At 39.5% G+C, this 24,923-nt stretch overlaps 1 protein-coding gene across 16 annotated transcripts; it reads right to left on the reverse strand.

The window, feature by feature from the left end:
• LOC148877756 (protein SPA1-RELATED 4-like) lies at nt 1-23,775 on the reverse strand. Of its 16 annotated transcripts, none has more exons than XM_088943487.1 (11): nt 23,427-23,711; nt 22,065-23,234; nt 21,795-21,952; nt 12,829-12,923; nt 12,550-12,712; nt 4,037-5,006; nt 3,745-3,891; nt 3,298-3,609; nt 2,809-2,868; nt 622-914; nt 1-499 (listed from the first exon to the last, which is right to left on the reverse strand). In XM_088943487.1, exons 2-10 carry the CDS (start codon nt 22,935-22,937, stop codon nt 657-659), a joined length of 3,036 nt encoding a protein of 1,011 aa, XP_088799613.1. In that variant the 5' UTR covers nt 22,938-23,234; nt 23,427-23,711; the 3' UTR covers nt 1-499; nt 622-656. The 16 variants fall into 16 exon arrangements, 10 of the variants coding, with proteins under 10 accessions (XP_088799613.1, XP_088799621.1, XP_088799602.1 ...); XM_088943495.1 differs by having other exon boundaries at nt 22,065-23,152; nt 23,427-23,702; XM_088943476.1 differs by having other exon boundaries at nt 22,065-23,237; nt 23,427-23,700.
• Between the last annotated feature and the right edge of the window lie 1,148 nt (nt 23,776-24,923).

The raw sequence follows: 24,923 nt of genomic DNA on the forward strand, positions 1-24,923 counted from the left end.
TAAACCAAACAAAATTACCCAACATAAATTTTATATATGACTATACATTTCAATTTTTAAGCATTACATTAAATATACATAACTCGCTCACTCTCTCTATCTACCCCTTTTTGTGATTTCTTCTCTTTTTTTTTTCTACAGTTCACATCACCACATTCGCCTGACCCAAGTTTCAACTCTCTCGGTTCCAACGCCAAATATCAAATCTCAATTTCAATCTTACAGCTGGTTCTGGTTTAAGGTTTCCTCCTTTCTCATTCTTTTCCTTTAATTTGTTTTTCCTCTCAAAACTCCTTTACCATTCTAAAATCTAAACCATCTCCAGAAGTTTAATATTCCCTGTTGAATTGGCTGCAAGTAAGGTGGATGACTGGCCACGCCAACACACAGACGAAATGAATTGTGAGGCATCGTCAACTTCACGTCCGGACAATAGGTCTGTACTGCCAAATTTGAAAGAAAGCATTGGCATAGGGAAAGCTTTGTGGTAGATGAATACCTGTTGCATAAAAAGATAAGAACATTGAAGCCTAGGCAGTAGATGTAAAATAATATTCTGGATACAGTGCATTCATGCAGCTTCCCCTTTTCATGCCCATTTATCAACAATCATACTCTTACCTGTTGTTTTCATGGTTCCAAGAGTGAGTTTGCCCCTAATTCTGAGTCCTGATCTGCTTACCAACACAGCTTCCAACATGACATGTAGCTGCATATCTCAAACATGATTGCTGTCTTAAAAGTACAATCCCATTGATGACTAACAAACAAGTACAAAACATGTTTGAGATGTTGGAAGCTGCGTTGGTAGAAGATCTGGGCTCCTTAACTCTTTCCTGAGACGTATCTCCAGTCTTGCTTCTGACACCAGAAGTAACAGGCAGACACCATACCTGCTGAATCTCCACTCTCCACTGCAACTTAGATTAATAAAATAACAATATTTCCCAGAAAACATCCTAATGTTTTAGAATGTTTCATAAACTAATATAGAATTTGAGAAATTAACCCATTCAACAAGCAAAACAATTGTGACTTGGGCAAGAAGACTCATGAACCAATATGCAGAAGCTCTAAATAAGGTTTTTTTTATTTTTTTATTGTAATGCACTAGAAAATCCAACACTTGCAAGACCTTGCAGACTGAACTGGCTCTGTCACCATATATCTGTTTTGTTTGCGAAGTGGTGTGACTACTTTCCATTTTCTAATCTCCTATTATTTTCACCAAAAATAAAAGATCTCCTATCATTTTATCTCTAGTATTTTAGACTTTTTTTTTTCTTTTTTGGTTGCAGTTGGAAGCCTCCAGAGTTGTGTAGAATTTTCATCAACTCATTTTCCTCTTCACTCAAAAGAGATACAAGGAAAAAAAATCCTATCTATCTTTTTTGGACCAATTCAATTTGACAACTTGACAAAGGAGGAACTATTAGCTTGGCTGCAAGGAATGATTTTGGGGATTTCTCTCAATTACAGGAACATTATAGTGGAAGGTAATTGGCTATGCAATTGAAAAGAACTTTATGGGTCCAAAGACCAGCTAACAGTTTCATTGATGTGTTAGTAAAATAAGGAGTACAAAGGGATTGATCATAGTGGAGGAATGTTCCTATCAGAACCTAATTATTGAATGTAAAGAATGAGAACAATGGGTTAGGCACACGAGTTGGCGTAAACTTCTCCAAGAGGTGCTAGGTACACTATTTGTACATGAAATGCCAATCCAGCCATAAGCCTGCAACTACCATTTTATATTACAGTACATCCTTCTGTCAAATGCTAAGAACCTTTTCTTTTACAGATGAAAATATCTTTATTTTGGTACGGTTCTTAAATAATATTTTTTCCTTAAGAACAAAAATTAGTATTTTTTTTTCCTGGAAGGCTCACTAATATACCCATTCTAGTAGGAATGTTAACTACTTTCATGTGCAATATAATACATCAATCCATTTCTGAAGATCTAAGAAGTAGCAGAATGTGAAACAATGACATCCCAGCTACAAACTTATCTTAATATAAATTAAATGGAATATTGAGTCAATTGGGCACCTTACCATGTGGGACACTAATGATATAAGAAGCAGCAGAATGTGAAACACCTTAATAATACGGTACGTCAGTCGTTTATTGACATGACATCCATTTAAAGATGTGTTGGATGAATGAAACTAAAGCCATATTAGTAGCATTTTAATGGTAAAATCTCAGGCTGGCAAGAGTGAAACACGGATTCAAATCTGAGGGTGGCTACTTTGTGTAAAAAGATGCCAAAAGTTAGGACTGTATCCAGTCTACTCCTCCCAATACCCCAAAAAGCTGGGACCAACATTGGGCAATGGCCTTAAGTTTACTCATCAGCTAATTTTCCTGCCACTCAAAAAAAAATGAAATTAACAAAAAAAAAAAAACTGACTTGGTCTGACAGTCTTGTTTTAGGAACATTGATTGAAGAGATGCCAATCTAAACTTCTGTTGAATGGAATTAACATTAGGGCATTCAAAAAGATATAAATGCCTAATAATACACATGTAGGCAGATCCACATTGCCAGATTTGAGGGTTTGAAATCCCAAAACCCTGTCCACATTGAATCATAACACCCATGTCCATTCGTGCAGATCATAACTCAGGATATGCTTTTTATCAATAGCAACTTTCAGGCAAAAAGGAGACAGTATTACAAAAAAAAAAAAAAAAAAGGAAAAACCAGCTTCCCAACATATTATGCGTGACAGGAAGAAACTAATGATATTGTAGGTGAGAAAGCTATTATATAGTTAACAACTAAGCTAACTTGCATACCTCATTTGTTTCTGAGCCTGTAGCAATGTACCCATCATATATAGATAGACCTACAAAATTCTGAAACAAGCAGAAAATGTATCAGCAAAGACATATATAAAGAATTGAAAAACTATCAAGGGTGACAATAGCATCTACATAAAGACAATTCCAAAGTCATCTAAGCAATATAAGTTTATATTATTCCCTTATTAGTTATTACTTAACATTCTAATTTTAGTTTGTGGCAAATTTATTACATTCCAATGCAAGTATCATGTTCCAATGCAAATTTATTTTGCCATTTCACTGAGGATGTGCCCAAGCAAGACCAGATGCTTCAAGAAAGGAATTCAAAGACATGGGGGGGAGGGGACTGGGGAGGGGGGTTGTGACGCATTGACCTTGTGACTGATATATAAATGAAGATAGAATAAATTTGCAGAAATCTCTAGGAGCAGGAGTAATCACAAAAGTGTAAGAGTCTTTTAATTAAATGAGAAGGTGCACCTTTACATTTGTATGCCCTGTAAAGGTTTGAAGTGGACTATCAAGTACATGAGATGTGCATGTTGATAAATCCCATAGCTTCAGTGTGTTATCCGTGGATGCAGAAACAAGAGTCATTGAATCTATAAACTTCACAGAGCTCACAGTCTTGCTGTGACCTATTAATGTGCACAATGGTACTTTTGCATTACGAAGATCATAGCAGTAGATCCTATGATCTGCTGAACCAATTGCAAGTGAACATGCAGAATCTGGAGGAAATTGAACACAGCAGACATTGGCTTTTGTTTTGATTGTACCAATACTTCCTCCCTGCAGTATCACCCCATGTAAGAAAAGCAACTTATTATACATCCGGGTATAAAATAGATATAGTGATCATAATTAGATGACTGCAGTACGTTTAGTTTCAAAGCTGACATCCACCAAGTGCAGAAATAGAATTGCCTGATTGATATTCCAAAGTTTAATGGCACCATCATCACTTCCGCTAGCCAACCTTGTCGGATCTGCTGATGAGAAGTCAATAGACCATACACACCTCTCATGCTCCTTCATTTCCACGAGTACTTGGCTTCTTGTGACATCCCACACCTGAAAATGTTAGGAGCAACTGAATTATAAAAAATATCAGAAACAAAAATACATTTGAAATGCCAACCTCATAACCAAACACAACGGTAGATTCATAGGCAACCAATAGAAATATGGATATAGATATGCATAAGGCTTTGCCTACCTGTACAACACCTTCAAAGTCACTTGAAGCAATCTGATTCTTGATATAGCTATTCCAACATATACTGCTTAGTTTTGATCTACTAGCCATCTCAATGACAGGATAGTGAATGTCACGATCTTCTTTTAGGATCATGTCACATTCAAAAACTTTAATTTTCCTATTTACACCAGCTGTAGCAAAAAATTCTCTATCACGATCAAAACCCAAGGAGCATACTAGGTTGGAAGAATTTAACAGATCACCTTGCTTCAAGTCTGCTCTTACTTTTAACTTGCTGAAGGATAGATATTTGCACAGGCCCTCAAGAAATGGATTTATCCATCCACTCTTTCTACTTCCACTATGCCCTTCCTTAAATGCCAAATTATCTACAGAACTTCCTTCTGTTACCACAATAGATCCTCTACCACCACTACTGATTGGTGACCATATAGCTACTGGTTTCCCTGTTGGCTTCACAAGTCTGCATCTTGTTGAAAAATAAGCCGACTCCAGTTTCTTAAAGTTCTTCATTAATCGAGAATTTTTGGACAAAAGAATTTCATGATTCTCTGACTTCTGAACCCCATCTAGAGGCTCATTAAATTCCTCTTCACTAGTGATCTTTAATCCTGGTCTAAAGCGCTTTCTGGATGCCAAACTAGCAGAATCCTCATTTTTTATAAGATTAACTGCTGTGTCATCCACCTTATGTAATACAGAATTGTCATCCTTATTCAGATCTAGGTATAAACCTTCTTTTTTCTTAAGCATCTTCTGTTGCTTCAGAACCTCTTCAATGTCAGAAGACAGATAACAAATGGTATCATGCAACTTATCAGCAGCTTCTTGTTTCCTTTGTTGTAGCTGCAAAAGAAATTCCAGCAGCAACTCCTGCTCCTCTATTTCCTCCCTTAGATTTATTGCTGCTTCATGATCTTCAAAGTTACATCTTGGTTCATTGAGGAACTCACTTTGTAACACATCACTGTCATACATCATACCAAAAAGGCTAAGTATCATTTCGTCTATTATGAACAAATGACTACTAAGTAAATACAGATGCTAAACACATGTCCACAGCTACATTATTTGTTTCAAAGCACAAAGATTTAAAGACATGATCAATGCAACAACAGATGAAAGAAATCTGATCAAAGGTGGGAGCAAGAGGTTGCTCCAAATACCAATATAAAAGTAATGGAAGTCTTGAAGTCTGCAGCTTCTAGATTTATGAATTCCAGAATAAGAATGGCCACCATAACTAACCAAAAATCATTATAATACAAAAAAAAAAAAAAAAAAAAAAACTAATGCTGCTATTAATAACTGACTATATGAAGTTAATGTAATCATATATAGCATTCTATAGATTATCATCATCATCATCATTTATGCCTTATCCAAACTATATGGGGATAACATACTATACATCAATGCATAAATAATATAACAAGGATTAACACTCATAATTTCTTTGGTACTCAAGATACCATTCCATTAATATGTCCCTCCCCACCTTAAAACGTAAATTAACCTTTCCTGGTAACTCATGGCATAGCGCAACTCTCCCCTCCCACCCCATCTAAGGTTCACTATTGTACCCAGAGATCAGAACAATCAGGGGCCCTTAGAGCCATCAAAGATCAAGTCACCCTCTATTTCCACCCTCTCAAGGCCTACAGAATAAAGAAATCACTTGTTAAGATTTGAGTCTCTACTCTCTATGGCCAATGGGCCCTGAAAAAAACAGAGGTATTGCACTTAAGATCACCAAAGGCACCTCGAAATCCAAATGGTGGGAAATTGTAATACCTATGAACAACTTCCTGTAAATCCAATAGGCTAAACTTATAAAGATCAAAGTAAAATTGATCTTTTTTTTTTTTTGAAAGATCAAAGGAAAATTCATTAAACTGAAAAAAAAGGCCGAACATCTCAAGAAAATGGTTGTCTAGTTGACAAACCAACTACAAAACAGAAATGACACTGAAAAAGAATCAAATTACAAGGATTCAACTCCAAAGAACTCCAGATTCTCAAACAGATCAGACTCATTCACTTGAACAAACTTAGGAAAACAGAGAGCTCAAACTTCCATCAAAATTCCCATTCCTGCTATCAAAAATTCAATGTTCCACCCATTCTCCCCCCTCCTTCCTTCTCTCATTCCCTTCTCTTCTCTTTTCCTTTTTTCATACTTCTCAAATGCTATTTTTGCGAATCCTTCCCCTCCCCAAAAGACTAAACCAAGAGACTTTCCTATCTCGACCTCCCTCTCCACCAATTTATTAATATTCACCTTCCCATTTTGAATTATTTCCTTGCCTTCTTGATCCTTTTGTATCTGTTCTGCTCTCTCTCTCTCTCTCTCTCTCTCTCTCTCTCTCTCTCTCTCTCTCTCTCTCTCTCTCTATTCTTGTCCCCAGTCTTTGAAGCTTCTCCTTCTCCTTGTTTTCCTCCTTGCCTCTACTGTATGCCTTGAGTTTTACTGCCTGCATCAACTTCTAAACCATTTGCAGCATTTCTTTTGATCAGACAATTCTGGGAACTAGAGTTTTCCTTAGGTCCAGTCCTTTTGTAAATTCTCTTAAATCTACAGCATGGACCATTCCCGACCAATCCTTTCGTGAGACGACGAAAAACCTTGGTAACATGAACAAACTGTCCATTACTGGAACCTCTTGTTCTCCTCAATTCCTCTGCATTTTGGTTCTCTAGATTAGTTTGTCCCAAGTCGGTTACGACTCTTCTCCTGCCTAGCTCCATCCCCAGCTTTCCAATCAAAATCGAAGACCACAACCCTTCTTCTTCATCTGTCCCTTTAGGCTCAGTTTGGAAAGAGTACAAATGCAAATATGTACAGTGCAAAACCATATATTTTGTATTATTTTGTATGTATTTGCACTGTACATGTTTGCATTTGTACTCTTTCCAAACTGAGTCTTAGTTTTTTCATCACTCGTTATCTTCCCCATAACCTGAGCCATCTCCCTGCTATTAACTCCACATAAAAGTACCCTTCTCTCTGATGAATTTCCTTCCTTATCACAGTTTTCTTCCATTTCAGCCCTTTCCACCACTCCATCACCCTCCTTAGTCCCATCTGTGATTAGTCATTAAGATTTAGTGGATTAGATTTTAATCTCTTCCTTATATGCTCTGTAAAACTGTAGCTCAAGTACATCTCCACATAAACTTCCATCCACTAGTAAGTGGAGACATGAAACTCATCAGAATAAGTATGCCAACAGCCAACCCTAGGTGGTGTAGGGAACCCAAATAGACTTAAATATGGACATAATATTTTCTAACATTTTTGGATAACAAGAGAAGAAAACAGGTGATTGATAGTCTCTTCAATCTTCTTGCACAAGACACTTGCATAAAGGGACAACATCCATGTTTTTAGTTTTTCATTCAAGGTTTGAAGTGTCAGTGTCAGTGGAAATATAGGTCATCCATATATAGGAAAGATATCAAAATTTTAAGAAATATCATATGGAACATGATGAAAGTATTGTATAATATGTAGAAATATACAAGTGTATTTTATCAAATGATAGAATTATAGATACACCCCTTCAGATGTTATCTTGTTCCAAACCATTAAACAAAACCAAGAAACTAAGGTTAATAGACAAAATAATAAACTGTGAATTTGTTCTATGTAGACTTTAAGAGTTAAAACTACATATTAATGGAGTAGGTTCAAGCAAAAGTTAAAGTAACAGAAAGTGCAAATGAATCTAATAGATCAACCAAATACTATTACACAAACAAAAACTAAAATTTAAAGTCACATCCAAAAAGAACTTCAGGATGGCTCAAAGTGGTCATCATCTCCATTAGGCATACAATAAAACAGATACTCCACATATCTACATAGCACTGGTAGTTTTCTATGGGGATTGTGTCCATTCCAATAATATTTTTTATCAATACCCCATGAAAATGGAAATTTGTTATATGCCTTGGGAGAACTCACCCTAAAAGCTAGTTGTTAGAGGGAGGGAACACAAGCACATATATACCCCACAATAGCATCCCATACTTACTGACGTGGGATACCTCACATTAGCATTTCATACTACCAACATGGGACAAATGGATCGTAACATTCCACCACACTCTGCAGTCCCGACACCCATGTAGACTGTCTTTCAATAGTCCACCTAGTCACGACCAAACACTGCAATACCGACGTCACCACTGTTATGGGCCCGCAAATAGGATCTCGTCATGGGTCGGTCCACGGGGAAAACCTGTTGTTTTCCCTTGTTCCTTCCTGCTCTTGATGAACCTATCTTGGTGCCTTGGTGATTTGTCCAAGAGATCACCAACTCTCCTAACTCACTTCTTGACTAAATATTCGATACCTTTATTCAATAATAGTGGCTCCTTAAATAGGAGATTACAAGAGTCCTACTGTTAGGGAGACTCCTTGCTGAATAGGGAGACCTCCAACTCTATCTTGATAAGATAAGACTGATAAGATAAGATAAGCCTCCCTTAATCCTAATCTAATAAGATAAGATAATCTAATCTACTAACTTAATAAGATAAGATAAGAATAACAAGATAGTCTAATCTAATCTGCCGAATGGATAAAACTGTTGCTGCAGAATTGGATAGGATGAGAACACCGGATCATTGCTGCTTCTGCTCCCAATACACGTCCACATCAACCACCTGTGCCACACGATTAAAACCAGGAGGCATAGTGTAGGCTTTGATATCATTTGTTATGTGCCTTAGGATAACTCACCCCTAAAAACTAGTTGTTAGAGGGAGGGAACCCAAGCACATATACACCCCACAACAGCATCCCATACCACCAATGTGGGATACCTCACATTACCATCCCATACTACCAACATGGAAGCAAGGAAACTCACCCGGCCTTGGTTACCACCTCAGAGATCGGCCAGCTTTCCAAGGCCAAATGAACACGAGCGAAGGATTTGGCCCAGGGAGGAAGATAGCATCTTGGGTAAGCCTAGAATTGTGAACACCGGCCCATCCATTCCCTCCAAGAAGCTATCGTGGGCCGAAATGCAAGCCTGTAGAGAAAAGGGTCTCTGCTACATTTGTGAAGAACGATTTGGGTCGGGTCACCGGTGTAAAACAATGCAGATCTACACCCTCCAAGATGACACCAAAGACGGAACTGAAAGTAGGATACATCCCAATGAATTGCCAAGATTCAATTGGGCCGAAGAACAACAACCGACACCGGAGATACCGCTCTAGGCCCTTACCGGGCTCAACTCCCCACAAACTGAGGGTTTCAGGGCGAATCAAAGGATGTCAAGTGTCCATACTAATCGACAATGGAAGCACCTTGAATTTCATAATGGGAGTGTTGGCCCAACAACTAGGGCTACCAATCCAACCCACAGCGGCATTCAAGGTCCAAGTAGCAAATGGAACATCTCTCCCTTGTGAAGGCATCTGTACAAGCATTGAACTGTAAATCAAAGGGCAGCCATTTGTGGTGGACTTATACCCACTCGAGCTTAGTGGAGCCGATATAGTATTGGGGATACAATGGCTCAGACAATTGGGGCCGGTACTATGTGATTGGGCCCAGTTGTCAATGGATTTCACGACAAATGGGGCCAAGATCCGCCTCCAAAGTATACCAACCAGAGGCCCAAGCCCAATCAGCCTCTCATCTCTCTTGAAACAAGCCCATGAACCCACTCAAACCATCCTCTGGGAACTCACTCAAACAAGGCCCATGCTAACCCATGCCCAAAATGCAACCACACAAGAAGACCATCAACAACAGCTGAAAGCACTCCAGCAATATGCAACAGTATTTTAGGAGCCAACAGATCTACCGCCTTCATGGGAACATGACCACCGCATTCCATTACTTCCAGGAGCAGCCCCCACAAACGTAAGACCCTATCGTTATCCTCAATTTCAGAAAAAAAGAAATCGAGAAGCAAGTTAAGGAACTATTAGAAAAACAATTCATCCAACCAAGTCATAGCCCATTTTCTTCCCCAGTCCTCTTAGTCAAAAAGAAAGATGGGACATGGCATTTCTGCACTGATTATAAAGCACTTAATAACATCATCGTCAAGGATCAGTTCCCAATCCCGGTGATTGACGAGCTCCTGGACGAATTCAAGGAAGCCTGAATTTTTTCCAAACTATATTTACGGGTTGGCTATCATCAGATTAATGTGCACACGGATGACATATACAAGACTGCATTTCACACGCATGATGGACATTATGAATTCCGGGTCATGCCCTTCGGGCTCACAAATGCCCCGACAACATTCTAGTCCCTCATGAATGATTTATTTCATAAATAACTATGCCGGTTTATACTGGTTTTCTTTGATGATATCTTAATTTACAGCCCCACATGGGCCCAACACATGGAAGATCTAGAAGTCACCTTGAAGGTTCTCTTGCAAAATCAATTATATGTGAAAGCATCCAAGTGTGCTTTTGGACAATCCCAAGTACACTACCTCGGCCATGTGGTAGAAGGAAGCGTGGTAATGGAAAACCCCAAGAAAGTAGCAAGCATCCAGCAGTGGCCCATACCTACAAAAGTACAAGTGTGGAGGAACTTTGAGCCTTCTTGGGCTTGACAGGATACCATAGCCCCTTCATTAGCGGCTATGGTCTCATTGCTAGCCCATTAACACATCTACTAAGGAAGGATGCATTCGCATGGACTCCAGAATCCCAACAGGCCTTTGAAAATCTCAAAACGGCCCTGTCTTCACCACCAGCATTAACATTACCCGACTTCAACAAAACATTTGTTATAGAATGCGATGCATCAGGTCAAAGGGTTGGAGCTGTATTAATGCAAGAAGGGAAACCCCTTGCCTTCTTCAGTAAAGCACTTTCAGTCCAGCGAGGATCTAGCTCAGTGTACACAATGGAGCTGATAGCCATAGTCTTGGCGGTCTTACAATGGTGTTCCTATCTACTGGGGCGCAAGTTCATAATCAGAACTGATCATCAAAGCCTCAAATTCTTACTGGGACAGAGAATTATATCACCAGATCAGCAACGTTGGGCCTCAAAGCTCATGGGGTTCGCTTATTCAATTAAATATTGACCATGAGCAACCAACAAGGCTGCTGATGCACTGTTAAGACACCCAAAACTGCAGCAGCTACAGGTCTCTCTTCAGCCCATAGCTAAACTTTGGGACCAAATTTGGGAAGAGGAAGCAACCAGTCCCGAACTGCAACAGACAAAAAACCGCCTTTCACAACAAGCCGAGCCTGATTACATGGTCAAAGGGACCTTGCTTTATCATAAAAACAGGTTAGTACTACCAGCCAACTCAGCCCATATAGGCCCATTGTTAGACTACTTTCATGTGTCACCCATAGGGGGCCATTCAGGGGTGCTCCGAACATACAAACACGTTGCATTGCAATTCTACTGGAAAGGAATGATGAGAACGATTCAGAAGTGCATTGCAAGCTGTACAATTTGTCGACAATGCAAATACGAGGCCCAATCTCCAGCAGGCCTGTTCCAACCCCTTCTGGTTCCCACCCAAGTTTGGGAAGACATCTCGATGGATTTCATTACTGGGCTTCTGCTTTCAGCAGGTAAATCAATGATTTTGGTAGTGGTAGACCGTCTCACCAAATACGGTCATTTTATGGCATTAGCACACCCATTCACAGCCACAACGGCGGCCGATGTTTTTGTACAAGAGACAGCCTGCCTCAATGGATTTCCCAAATCTATTTTATCAGATAGGGATCCCGTGTTCCTTAGTACATTTTGGAGGGAACTATTCTGGATACAGGGCATTCAGCTAAGGAATCAACTAGCTACCATCCTCAGTCAAATGGACAAACCGAGGTAGCCAACAAATGCTTGGAGACTTACCTGCTTTGTTTTACAGGGTCCACACCCAAACGTTGGACCCAATGGCTCCACTGGGCTGAATAGTGGTATAACACCACCTATCATGCAGCTGCGGGAATGACAGCTTTCTGTGCCCTATATGGTCGAGACCCCCCCGACTTACTGCCTTACGAAAAGGAGTCTTCTTCGGTGGCTTCATTGGAGGAAGCATTGACCCAACGGGATGCTACTCTACAGGAGCTCAAGCACAACCTGGACAGAGCACAACAGTGGGTGAAGAACGCCTATGACAAACACCATCAGGAAGTGGAATATCAAGTAGGTGACTTTGTATATCTGATATTGCTCCCCTACCACTCACTATCAGTAAGACAACAACACTGGAATAAGCTATCTCCATGCTACTTTGGGCCCTTCAAGATTGTCAAGAGGATAGGCAAGCTTGCCTACCACTTAGAGCTACTGGAACACTCAAAAGTTCACCCTGTATTCCACATTTCAGTTCTGAAGAAGGGCCTCAAGCCTGATGTAGTAAGTCAGCCCAATCTACCCAAGTTTACTCAAGACATGGCCTTAGTCACCGAACCCCAATCCATTATTGACTTTCGTTGGGTAAAGAAAGGACACCATGTAGAACTTGAAGCTCTCGTAGTATGGTCAATTACCCAAGGAAGATGCAACCTGGGAGCCTTATATCCAACTCCACCGCCAGTTTCCCCATCTTGACCTTGAGGCCAAGGTCAATCTTGACAAGGGGGGCATTGTTGGGACAAGCGACAGCATTGAACCCAGGCCGGTGTATGGGAATAGCCAGCCCAAACTCAAGACCTACAAAAGAAGGAAGCCACATCAGCTCTCAGGTCCAACTAATGATAGGTTGGCATAACCGAATGCAACAAGAAGTGAGAATTAACTTCCAAGATTTGTAACAAGAATGTAACAACCTCCGTGTATAAATGCAATCGGACTCGATCTCCCTCTCTCTCTCTCTCTCTTCTCAGGAGGTGGTTCCTCATTAGAACCCTGTGTCAGGCAGTTCCTAACAAAATGTCATAGAAATATTAGGAGATATGTCAACATTTTAAAATTTAAGCAATGTTTTCACCTCCATTGAGACATCCCAACAAGAACTGATTTCGTAAAAGATTAGAAGAGATGAAAAAGGTGATTGATCATCTAGTCGCTCTTATTGCACAATATGCACACATAAAGAAGGGACAACATCCAAGTTTTGCACCTCCCTTGAAGCGTCCACCTGTATATTCTCAAATACACAACTTCTCAACAAAGGCTCCAATTTCTGAAGGGGTGCATTTGAGCCAATAAGAGCTTTGACAAAGAAAACTTGGGGGTTAAAGCATGAAAATCCATGGGGTTACAAAAGCAAGAAGAGATACTTCCCCTACAACCCACCAACCAAACACAACAACCAGTTCTTTCAACCAGTATAGAGCAATCATTTCAAAAGGTATATAACTCTATTCTTCCTTGAAGATTTTGAAGATGTAGATGATAATGATAGTGGTAGTCTGAGTGGAATGGTTGAAGTTTCTATAATTCAAGAAGAGCTTGTAGAAAACATCCCTATGGAAGAAATTTCTGCAGTACATAAGAAGATGCACTAAAAGTGGTGGTTGAAAAGAAGTTGAAACTAGCAAAAAAATAAGGGATGTTCTTTCTGGGTGAGGAAGGATATGCAAGAACAGTGCTCGCAGAATTAGAACAGAGAGAGAAGATAAATCCTTCCATATGTGATGATGGTGTAGGAAGCAGACTAGAAGTAATGTTTTCCTGTAAAGAGATATTGGTTGATGATTTTACTGTTTGAGTTGGTGGGGTTACATCATGGTTTATGGTTCTTGGTGGTTATCAGGCTAAACTATCTTGTGACTTTGTCCAAAAAGTGAAATTCTTGTATTACTTGTTTCAGGTGGAAGTTGTAGTGGTGAGGGGTTGGTGGATTATAATTTGTATCTGCTGAGTTGGGCCGATTTCTAGTTATTGGGCCCAGTTATTTATCTTTTATTTTTAAGTTGTTAAGTTAGGAAGTTATTGGGCTTTAGGCCCCTTAGTTTATGTTTTTTAAGTTGTGACTGTTCAGCTACTTAAGTAGCCGTCCTACTAAGGGCATTCTTGTAATCTATTATTCTTTTAATTTGAGTATATAATACAAAGAGGGGTTGGCGGCCAGAACTAATTCAATTCTGGTTGACATCCCTCTCCTTTTCTTCTCCTCTCTTCTCTCTACCGCTGAAACTCTTCATCTTCTTCTTCTTTCTCTTCACAAGGAATTCATCTAAAACTGCAATCAGTGATTCTATTTGGTATCAGAGCAGGCCGAAGGTTCCTTGGTCTGTTCTATCATGCAGCCCTAGATCGGCCGATTGCATGGTGATTTGAGAGGCTGATCGAAGATCTCAGGTAAGCCTAGTTTTTGGATTTTTTGGTGGATCTGTTTTGCCCTGTAGCTAGTCTAGGGTTTCCCATCAAATTCAAGAAAAACTGGAGAAAGGGGGAGAGTCCTATTTCTGTTGGACTCTTCAATTTTGACCTAGGAAGTGGCACCCTAATTTTTTAAGGTTCCCTGGAGTTTTCTGAAGAGAGCGGTTCAAGTCCTGCTTGTTTTGGAGGTCTCTGGAGAGAGCGGATGCCTCCTCTCTTTCCACCCGTCCTGCAAAAAAGGAATCTTTTGTGAGAGCATCATTTAGGGCACCAAAAGGGTGTCGATGGTACCAGAAGTGATTTATTTGATATACTTTCATCTTACAGTAACCTTCTAACCCCTTTTTGAGAATTATGGAGGGTAACAGAGTTGAAAACAAACCCGGGAGTGAAATGGGACCAGTGGGAGGTGTCAGAGACCTTTTTGGGGTTGTGTCCATTACTACAGTTATGTTGGATGGTTCAAATTACTTAGAATGGTCACAATCTGCAAAGATGGCCATTGGTGCTCGCGGGAAGTTATGGTATATCACTGGTGAGGAAGTAAAACCAGAAACTAATAGCTCCTGGTGGGTACAGTTAAATTATATGGTGATGACTTGGCTACGTAATTCGATGCTGCCCCATATATGAATTTTTTATGGGCAAATACAGCTAAGGAAATATGGGATGGGGTTGCAGAAACCTATTCATAGAGTGAGAATGTTGCTAGGACCTATCAGTTGAGGAATCAGATTATTGCTACAAGGCAGGGAGATAGACCTATTTTCAGCCCTTAAAACCCCGTGGCAGGAGATTGACCATCTGGAGGTAGTTGTTTGGGAAACCACTAAAGATGCAACTGCCTACCAGAAGCTCCTAGAGAATTATAGAGTTTTTGAATTTCTTGCCGGCCTTAATCCCGAGTATGATATTGCAAGACAGCATATTCTTTCCAGGGACAGTGTTACTCTCTCCCAGACATATGCCTTTGTATCAGGGGAAGACAGCAGGAAAAATGTGATGATGAAAATTTATGGTTTTGACCAATCAGCCATGGTTAGGACTGTGAAACCTAAACAAGGTGGAGACCGGGGTGGTAGTGAAATCAGAAAGGAAGACAAAAAGGATTTGATTTGTGACTACTGTAAGAAGCCTAAACACACAAGAGATACCTGTTGGAAGCTTCATCCTCATCTTGTGACGAATAGACTCAAAAACAAGAAAGGAAATGCTCACATGGCAGTCATTGGTGACATACTGGCCCCTCCTACTACAGCTACTTTGGAGTCTGTTGCAGCTGCTGCAGTGAAGGCCGAACTTGAGAGATATGGGCAGTTCTTGAATCAGCGGGATACAGTCAGTCCTAATTCAGTAACAAGTGGACAGCTAGGTACAAGTGGTTCTGGTGGAGCACACCCTACTTCCTTTGCTCACATAGGTAGTTCACATGCCACTGCAAATTATGTTTCTACTACAAGTAAGGAGGGACCTCCTTGGATTATAGATTCTGGAGCCTCAGAGCACACGACCCATAATTCCACTATTTTTTCTTCTTACCAGCTCTTTTCTGGCAAAGACAAAGTCTCCACAACTGATGGATCTCATGTTCCCATTGCTGGGAAGGGGTTTGTCAAGATTAATGATTCCATTTCCCTTCCCTCTATCCTTCATGTTCCCAAATTGAGTACTAACCTGTTATCTATTAGTAGTTTGACTAAGAACCTGAATTGTTCAGTAATTTATTCTCCTGGTCATTGTGTCTTGTAGGATCTGGATTCAAAGAGGACAATTGGGAGTGGTCGTGAAGTGAATGGAATCTACCTCCTGGATGTGCTTCCTCATCATCAGGGTCATCATGTCAGCAAGGATAGTGAGTTGGGGTCTGTGAGTCAGATTATGCTTTGGCATAATCATTTGGGTCATTTGTTTTTTTTCTTCTTTGAGTTTCTTATTTCCAAAGCTTTTTGAGTCTGTTAATTTGTCCAATCTGGAGAGTGAAGGTTGTCAACTTGGAAAACATTGTAGACATTCCTTTAAAGCTAGTAATAAAAGATGTTCATCTCCTTTTGATGTTATTCATTCTGATGTGTGGGAACCATATCATGTTCCTTCTATGGGTGGCTATCGATATTTTCTCTTATTTGTAGATGATTTTTCTCGATATTCTTGGGTTGACTTGATGAGATCTCGAGATGAGGTACCATCCTTGGTTCGACAATTTCATCAGATGGTGCTAACACAGTTCGGGATACGAATTAAGGTGTTCAGACCAAACAATGCCAGGGAATATTTTGAAAAACACCTTCCTTCGTATCTGGTAAAATATGGTGTTGTCCATCAAAACAGTTGTTCCTATAGTCCACAGCAGAATGGTGTTGCAGAGAAGAAGAACAAACACATTGTTGAGATTACAAGAAGCATGATGATCATAGCTATTGTTCCAATTCAGTTTTGGGGTGATGCAGTTCTCACAGTAGTCTTTTTTATTAATAGGGTGCCCTCTTGTATACTTGGATTCAGCACACCATTCAGTCTCCTTTTTCCTGAGGGGGAGATGTTCCATATTCCTCTCAAGGTGTTTAGGTGTGTTTGCTTTGCACATATTCTTGGTCCTCACCGCTCGAAGCTTGATCCGAAGGCAAAGAAGTGTGTCTTCCTTGGATATGCAGAAAATCAAAAAGGGTACTGCTACTAGGATACAGTTTCTAGGAGTCGGTATATTACTATGGATGTATCCTTATTCTCGAAGAATCCTTCTCAAGGGAAGTGTTTTGGGGAAGTGAGTGAACAGTTTATTCCTCTTCCAGTTCCAGTTCTTGTGTCCACTCCTGTGTATGAATCCTCCTATGTCACCTACCTTACCACCTCCTTTGCATCCTGCTTCTCAGTGTAACTCACGATAGAGACTTCACAAGGAGGTTGATTCCACTGCAGAAGAACAATTCACATCACTTCCTACCGGTTCCTTGGAGACTCCAGATTTTGTTGACACAGATTCAGGTATTCCTCTTGATCCCTCTACTGTTTCGGTTCCCAATGATTCTACTAATCCCATTACAGATAACCTAGACCTTCCTATTGCTCTCAGAAAAGGGAAGAGAAAGTGTATTGCTCATTGTATTTCACAGTATCTATCCTACAGTGAAATTTCTCCTTCCTAGCGTGCTTTTCTTTCCTCTCTTGAGTACCCAAGGGTGTCAATGAGGCTCTCTCTAAACCTGAGTGGAAGACAGCTATGTAGGAAGAGATGGAAGCCTTAATTAAGAATCAAACATAGGAGATTGTGGATCTACTAGAGGGCAAGGAGACTGTTGGATGTAGATGAGTTTACATAGTCAAATATAAGGCAAATGAAAGTATAGAAAGGTATAAGGCCAAACTTGTTGCAAAAGGGTACACACAGACCTATGGCATTGATTACTTAGGGACCTTTGCACCAATTGCAAAGATGACTTCTGTTTGGATACGTCTTTCTCTTGTTGCCACATACTCTTGGCCCCTGTTTCAACTTGATGTGAAGAATGCTTTTCTAAATGAAGATCTACAAGAGGAAGTGTATATGGATCTTCCTATTGGTTTCTACAGTGATGCTGAAAAGGGGAAGGTATGCAAAATTAAGAAGTCACTTCATGGTTTAAAGCAGTCTCCCAGAGCATGATTTGACAGGTTCAGGAAGGCCTTGGTTGCTTTTGGCTACACTCAGACTCAATACCTTGTTTGTGAAGCGGAGGGGGTCCTTGGTGGCAGTTATAATTGTTTATGTGGATGATATTGTTTGTCACAGGAAATGATCTAAGTGAGATTGACTGTTTGAAGAAGAATCTACACAGGGAATTTGAAATTAAGGATCTTGGAGAGCTTAGGTACTTCTTTGGCATTGAAGTTGCAAGATCAAAACATGGAACCTTTATTTCTCAGAGGAAGTATGTTTTGGATCTTCTACAAGAAACAGGGAAGCTTGGAACAAGGGCAGTCAGTACTCCTATTGATCAGAATCACTGAATTAATCCATCAGAAGGTGAGTTGGTAAAGGACATTGGGAGATATCAGATACTTGTGGGGCGGTTGTTGTATCTGTGTATGACAAGACCAGACATCTCCTATGCAGTGAGTGTAGTGAGTCAATACATGCATGCTCCACGAGTCCAGCATTGGGAGGTTGTTGACAGGATTCTTTCTTATCTGAAGGGACATCCAGGCAGAGGCATATTATTTGCTAATCATGGACAGTTGAAGCTAGAGGCTTATACAGATGCTGATTGGGCAGGATGCCTTGATGACAGGAGATCTACTTCAAGAGTCTGCACCTTTGTTAGAGGTAACCTAGTCTCGTGAAAAAATAAGAAACAGACAGTGGTGGCAAGATCAAGTGTAGAAGCTGAATACAAGGCCATGGCACATGGAGTTTTAGAACTTTTCTGGATTTGTTCCTCGTTAGGAGAGATTGGTGTAAAGGCAGAAGAACCTATGATGTTGTACTGTGATAACTAGGCAGCAATTAACATTGCCCATAACCCAATTCAGCATGACTAGACAAAGCACATTGAAGTGGATAGACATTTCATCAAAGGGTGACTTCTGGGGAAGTTTGTCTCCCATACATTGCTTCTGATTTGCAGCTTGCTGATGTTCTCACAAAAGGTGTTGCAAGGAGCAAGCTGGAGCATGACCTACGCAAGTTGGGAATGTGTGACATTTACTCCTAACATGAGGGGGAGTGTTGAGTTGTGCCGATTTCTAGTTATTGGGCCCAGTTATTTATCTTTTATTTTTAAGTTGTCAAGCTAGGAAGTTATTGGGTAAGGCCCATTAGTTTATATTTTTTAAGTAATGATTGTTCATCTACTTAAGTAGTTGTCCTACTAAGGGCATTCTTGTAATCTCTTATTCTTTTAATTTGAGTATATAATACAAAGAGGGATTGGCGGCCAGAACTAATTCAATTCTGGTTGACATCCCACTCCTTTTCTTCTCCTCTCTTCTCTCTACTACTGAAACTCTTCATCTTCTTCTTCTTTCTCTTCACAAGGAATTCATCTAAAACTGCAATCAGTGATTTCTACTATATCTGCTCTCTATGATTTCTTATGTCAGACTTGTACTTCCCTTATTTATTTTAATGAATTTTCCTCCACTATCAAAAATAAAGGACATCCTTTAAGAGATCAAAAGGGAAATAACTTCTTGATTTTCATGATCAAACAAATCTCTTCTAAGAAAAAGGTCCCTAGAGATATCTAGGGGATGAATAAGAGAAACAAAAGAAACAGTGGAGTTATGGAAGAGGGGATGTCTAGGGAATTTCTCAGTTAAAGGCAGAGCATGGAAACATTTCATGACATTGTGTGCCATGCCATGGGATGCAGTGCCTAGGAGTGTCATTTCATGTGCAGATTCCAACACTAGGGGTTCCTCAAAAAGCTCTATCTCAATGTAACACCAGTCAAAGATCAATATTCAATCCAGACAAGAAAAGGGATAGAGTTAAGAATTGCTACAAGATGGGAGTCTATTAGGTATAGAAGGCCCTTTCCTAATGATATAAGGAGATCCCTTCCCAGACTCAAAGGAAGCATCCCAGCCAGGAAGTTTTGACCATAAAGACTGAAAAGAACAAAAGAAGAAAACAATAACAAATAATACCAGCAATAGAAGATAAATATATTACTATTTTTTTTGGGGGGGGGACCTGAAGGAACAATGCAGATGTCCTTATGATTTTTGGACTTCTCTAAATTCATAAAAGGAATGCTGATTTCTGTTTTGTTCCTGAAGTGTTGCTTCTGCTTTTTTGTGGTCTTGCATTACTGTAATCTGGTGGGGGTGACATCTTGTCACCTAGTTATGTTGTATGTTTTTTCCTTTTAGCAATAAAATTTCTTTCTTTATTTATCTTCAAAAAAACTGAAGGAACAATGCAGGAGGATTTTTTAAACAAAATCAAGACCACTAATAGGAATTCATAAGGGCATCTGCTCTCTTATTCCGGACTAGTTGTTCATTTTGAAAGCATAGAAAAGACTGAAAAAGAAAATCAACAGGAAGAAATTATGAGATGTTGAAGTTGTTCATTTCTTGTTATCATTGGGTATTGGAATGACTATCGCGTACCTTTATACCCCCTTTGAGATATTATCTTCTGGGGGATCCCTTTATGAAATGTGAACCATTTTCTAACAATTTTGCATTTTTATATTTAATAAGTTACCTCTTACCAATCAAGAAACATCAGCACTGGCTTTCCTAGGTAAAGAACCACACATTTTGTTTCTTCTTTTTTCCCTCAATGGTGTCAAGGAGAGAAGCCATGTCATGACCATTATTCCCAATGTGGAAAGTACAAAATGCACCAGATATGTACATAATGGAATCAAATCTTTTATCTAATTGGTAGCAAGAATTTGTTAGAGATTAATAAGCAAGATCATACAAGCCTAAATTGTAGGATAGGAACGCAAACAAAACAAAGGCAGACAGACAAACTTGTTACATGAATGCCAATAAAACGAAGCTAATGGTCCAAACTTGACCTGGACAGGAGTTCCCAACTGCCCAACCATGAAAATAAACCATCTGGTTAACATCAAAGGGGAAGTTTGAATCCCAAGACTATTTTGATGTGATTGAAATTTGAGTCAACAAGCACATATTGAGTTAAGTACCAAGTTCATAAAAAATATAAGCTTCAAATAATATTGATACTTCCACAGTTCACTTTTTGACATCAAGTTTGTAAATATCTATTGGAAATTGGCACGTAATATAGTTTGTAGAAAACTTAGATGTATATAGATTGTATATGAATATGCCAAATATTCCAGAGCTTTTAAAATATCTCTTACATCAAACACTTAAAACTATAAAAAGAGAATAAAGCCACAAAAGGAAAATATATAATAAATAATTGGTAAATTTGCACATTTGTTGTAAAAAATGGTTCATATTCTAGAGTTCAAGATTTTTATTACTATCATGAATAATGCTAGTAGGTGACACTTTATGCATCAATCCTGACTTTTGTATACTACAGACATGACAAGAACCATATCATGGTTGGTGTACGAAGTGCTCCATGTTAGCATTGCTCTATTGTTATTTAAGTGTTTGACATGACTTCTACTAGTATTACTCTTTTTTGGATTGAGCAATTTATGCATGCCTTTTGTGTTCTCCTACTCCTATATGTTTTCTATCCGGCATCCACCATTCAAGTAGGTTCAGGTTGCCATCAGCAGAAATTGCTCCTGGCTTTTATTGCTATTGATTGAAAGAAAAAATACACAATTTATTTTTTATGCAATTTCTAACAACTAATTATCACTTAGACATAATAAAAGATCTTTCTTCATGGCTCTTTGTTACCACCTACCAGCAGGCCTATTATACTGAAAATTACTGATAACAGAAACTGGTAAGATTCAAGAACACCATAGAAAATATCAATCTGAAGCTCAAATTGTAGCGAATGTAAAACAAGAAAATTTACCTCATTTTTGGTCTGGTACTTGGCTGAGGATGCAACAACAACATACAGAAGGAAGCTTCTTTTGGCCATTTCAACAGCAACTGAGGGGGCAGAACTCGATGTCTCAGATTGGACATTGTTCTAAGCTTTTCCTCTATTGAGCTAAATGTGCAGAATAACTGTTCATAAATAAACCAATGATATTGGTTTAAATGAAATAAAAGCTCAGAAAATTCACCACCCAAATTAAATGTTTTTATAAAAAAAAAAAAAGATATACTTAATACAAACCTCAAAAAGAAGGACCCCTAACCGATAAATATCTGAGGAAAAGGAACTTAGAGCACCATCAACCTCTTCTGGACTAGTATACCATTTACTCTCCATGTGCAATATTTGTTTCATGGGGAAAGTTTTCTTACTCCCTCCCGCTTCTTCTATGTTCCTGTCATTCTCCATTTTAGTTTCTTCTATCTCATCTATTGATGATAGACGCGTAGCATAGATTGAACTTGACCACAAACAACTGGTTTCTGATGCCTTCTGAGAAGCACCTCCCCCGGACATCTCTGGCCTGGAATCTTCACTGCCTACCCCGCCTGTCTGACAGTGCAAGTCCTGGGGCAAAGGTGAGGTGGAGTTCCGACCTCCAACAGTTTGGTTGTTCAGGGCATCCTCAAATGAATCAGAACCAGAACTTGAACATGAGGCAGATTCGATGAAGGACACACGGTTGAAAGAGGACATTACAAAGCAGGAAGGCCGCACATTATGAACAATAATGCCTTGTGAATGTGCCAGATTCACAGTCTGTACAATCTGCCTGAATATGTGCAAGCACTCCAATGGGTCTACAGATCTTTCCGGTTTGTCCAACCACTGCCTCAAGCTAACCTCGTCCCGTTCTAAGGGATGAACAATAGGACTCACCGACACCGCATGCCCACATGCCCCAGAAGAGCCAAGGTGATTCGTGCGAGTCAGCGGCACCCGGTTTATCTCCTTCCCTCCTGGCATATACCTGGCATTACTGTATGCATCGCCCGAGAAAGGCCGATCACTATTAAGCAATCCAAGGCTCCCACAGGAGATGGAGACTACACCAGTATCCAATCCCCTAGAACTATCAGTTTTTCCCCAACCAGATTCCGATGAACCCTCCATCGCTATCCACCTATAGCAACACCACGGCCACAGAAAACACAGTGGAGAAATCCTATAATGCTCAGACTTCTTCCACGCTCTCTAACTTCCACGGCGGCCATTGTGTATTAACAAACCCCACCTCAGGCTCAAACCAACAGCCTATACTGAACCGAAATTGCTCAAAAAGAAGAACATACCACACCACCCCAGTTTCTCAACACAAACGCAAACATCTGTGGAGCACGAAGATAGACTTCTGAAATAAGCTTCAAGCATGTATTTATTTCTCAGCAGAAACAACGTAACCACTTGCACCTACTAGAACCCAGTTGCAGAAAAACCCATTTTCACCATGAACAAAAGAAATGAAATCACATCAAGCAAACAACAGAGAAGTCAAACTACCCAGATGAAGCATTTGTTCTTACCACACAAGGTATACGAATTTAGATAATTGGAAGGAGTGGAGAACTAGATAGACAGTAGGGAGAAAGAGAAAGGCAGTACCGTGAGATGATCTGTTGTTGTTACTGCTGGCTTCAACCTGAGAACCGAAACCATACATCCCAAACTTTGGTTACATTCGACTTTTTCCCAGCAAAGCTCTCAGCCTCACAAAAGCTTTCTTTTCTTCTTCCAGCTTCTAAAATATGTACCCAAGAAATCTCTTCCACAAAAAGGCCCGATACACCATCTCTAAATAAATAACAAAATTTCTTTGTAATAATCTTTGAATCCTCTATTATTACTTTGTGCCTTGTTTCCCATTCTGAGTCTTTCCCCTTCATTATCCTCGCCCCTGTAGACCTGTATCACACTCCTTTATTCCAGACATGAACGTGGCGCAACCACGTCCGCATGCTTTGGGGAAGACAACCCACAATAGTAAATATAGCAGGAGATTGCTAAGGAAACGCGAGTAAGGCCACTCGCGTGGCGTGGTCCTACTTCTCAATGCACCTGCAAAAGCAAAACGACAATAAATCGGCCTGGTCGCCTGTTGGCACTCGAGTTTCTCAGTAACACTAACGTGGGCTAAGGTTTTACCAGTATTTTGGAATCATAACAGTCAGTGAACAGTCGCTCTTCCCTTTTTCTTCTTGTATAATCCCAAGATCTACCACCAAGTCCAAACACATAGTTTATTAATTATAATATTGTTTTTCAAACAGTAAATTTATTAACTTCAAAGTTCAAACTGTAAACTGAACTGTGTGGCCAGTGGTCACTGTTCACGACCTCCATTAATCTCTCTTGAAAGACGTCTATTAATCAACATTAGAAATTGTAGAAAGCCATTAAAATAGAAAATTTACTGAAAATTAATCTGCATATTTGTTTAGCTTTTCCAATCAATCAAGGACCTAAAACTTCAATTTTTTCGTGAAAGCCCTAAAAATTCATCAAAAGATTAAGCGAGTATTTGGCATAGATGTCGTTTTTTAAGAAAACGATACCACATAGGTGTCATATTAGAAAAATAGGTGCTTTAAAAAATAGCCTCTTGTTTATTACCATTTTTTCAGAAAAAAAAATAATAAAAAAAACATTGCTTCAGACCATGTCTTGAATATCTGAAAAATATGGTCCGAAATAATACCAAATTTGATGATTTTCAAAAAACAGCTCATTACTATCAGCCGTGCAAAGTGCAATGATATAACAATATCTTGAGGGTTGGATAATATGACTAATATACAGTGGTATCCAACAAAATCAATACTGTTTCTAGAAAACAATCTATTCTCAGCACCATGCTAAATGTCCTTCAATATATTGAATTGAAACTGAAAATGATTCTATAACAGTGGTAACAGTTCAAATAGTCAAATCACAGATAGTAATTCGCTGGAATTGATTGGAGGATTTTTTTGATGGCATTGAGTAGGAGTGGATTCAAGCTGAACCGAGCTGAATAGTACGAGATTCGAGCTCAGTTTGCCAAGATTGTATAAGGCTCGAGTTCGGTTCAAGTTAGAACATTGAGCTTGAACTCGACTCGAA

The sequence above is a fragment of the Nelumbo lutea genome, chromosome 1 (assembly GCF_056320005.1).
Source record: "Nelumbo lutea isolate HS-2025 chromosome 1, American lotus-T2T, whole genome shotgun sequence".
In the NCBI taxonomy this organism is placed as follows: Eukaryota; Viridiplantae; Streptophyta; class Magnoliopsida; order Proteales; family Nelumbonaceae; genus Nelumbo; species Nelumbo lutea.

Bases quoted from the DNA above. Each gene is read 5' to 3' on its own strand.
- LOC148877756 (XM_088943487.1), bottom strand. From the start codon at position 22,937: ATGGAGGGTTCATCGGAATCTGGTTGGGGAAAAACTGATAGTTCTAGG. The intron at 21,953-22,064 runs GTTTGTATTAAG...ATTTATGAACAG, and splicing joins TAGGGGTCCTTCTTTTTGAG to TTATTCTGCACATTTAGCTC. The intron at 5,007-12,549 runs GTAATTGACCAT...GATGTATGACAG, and splicing joins CCAGGTTGCATCTTCCTTGG to TGATGTGTTACAAAGTGAGT.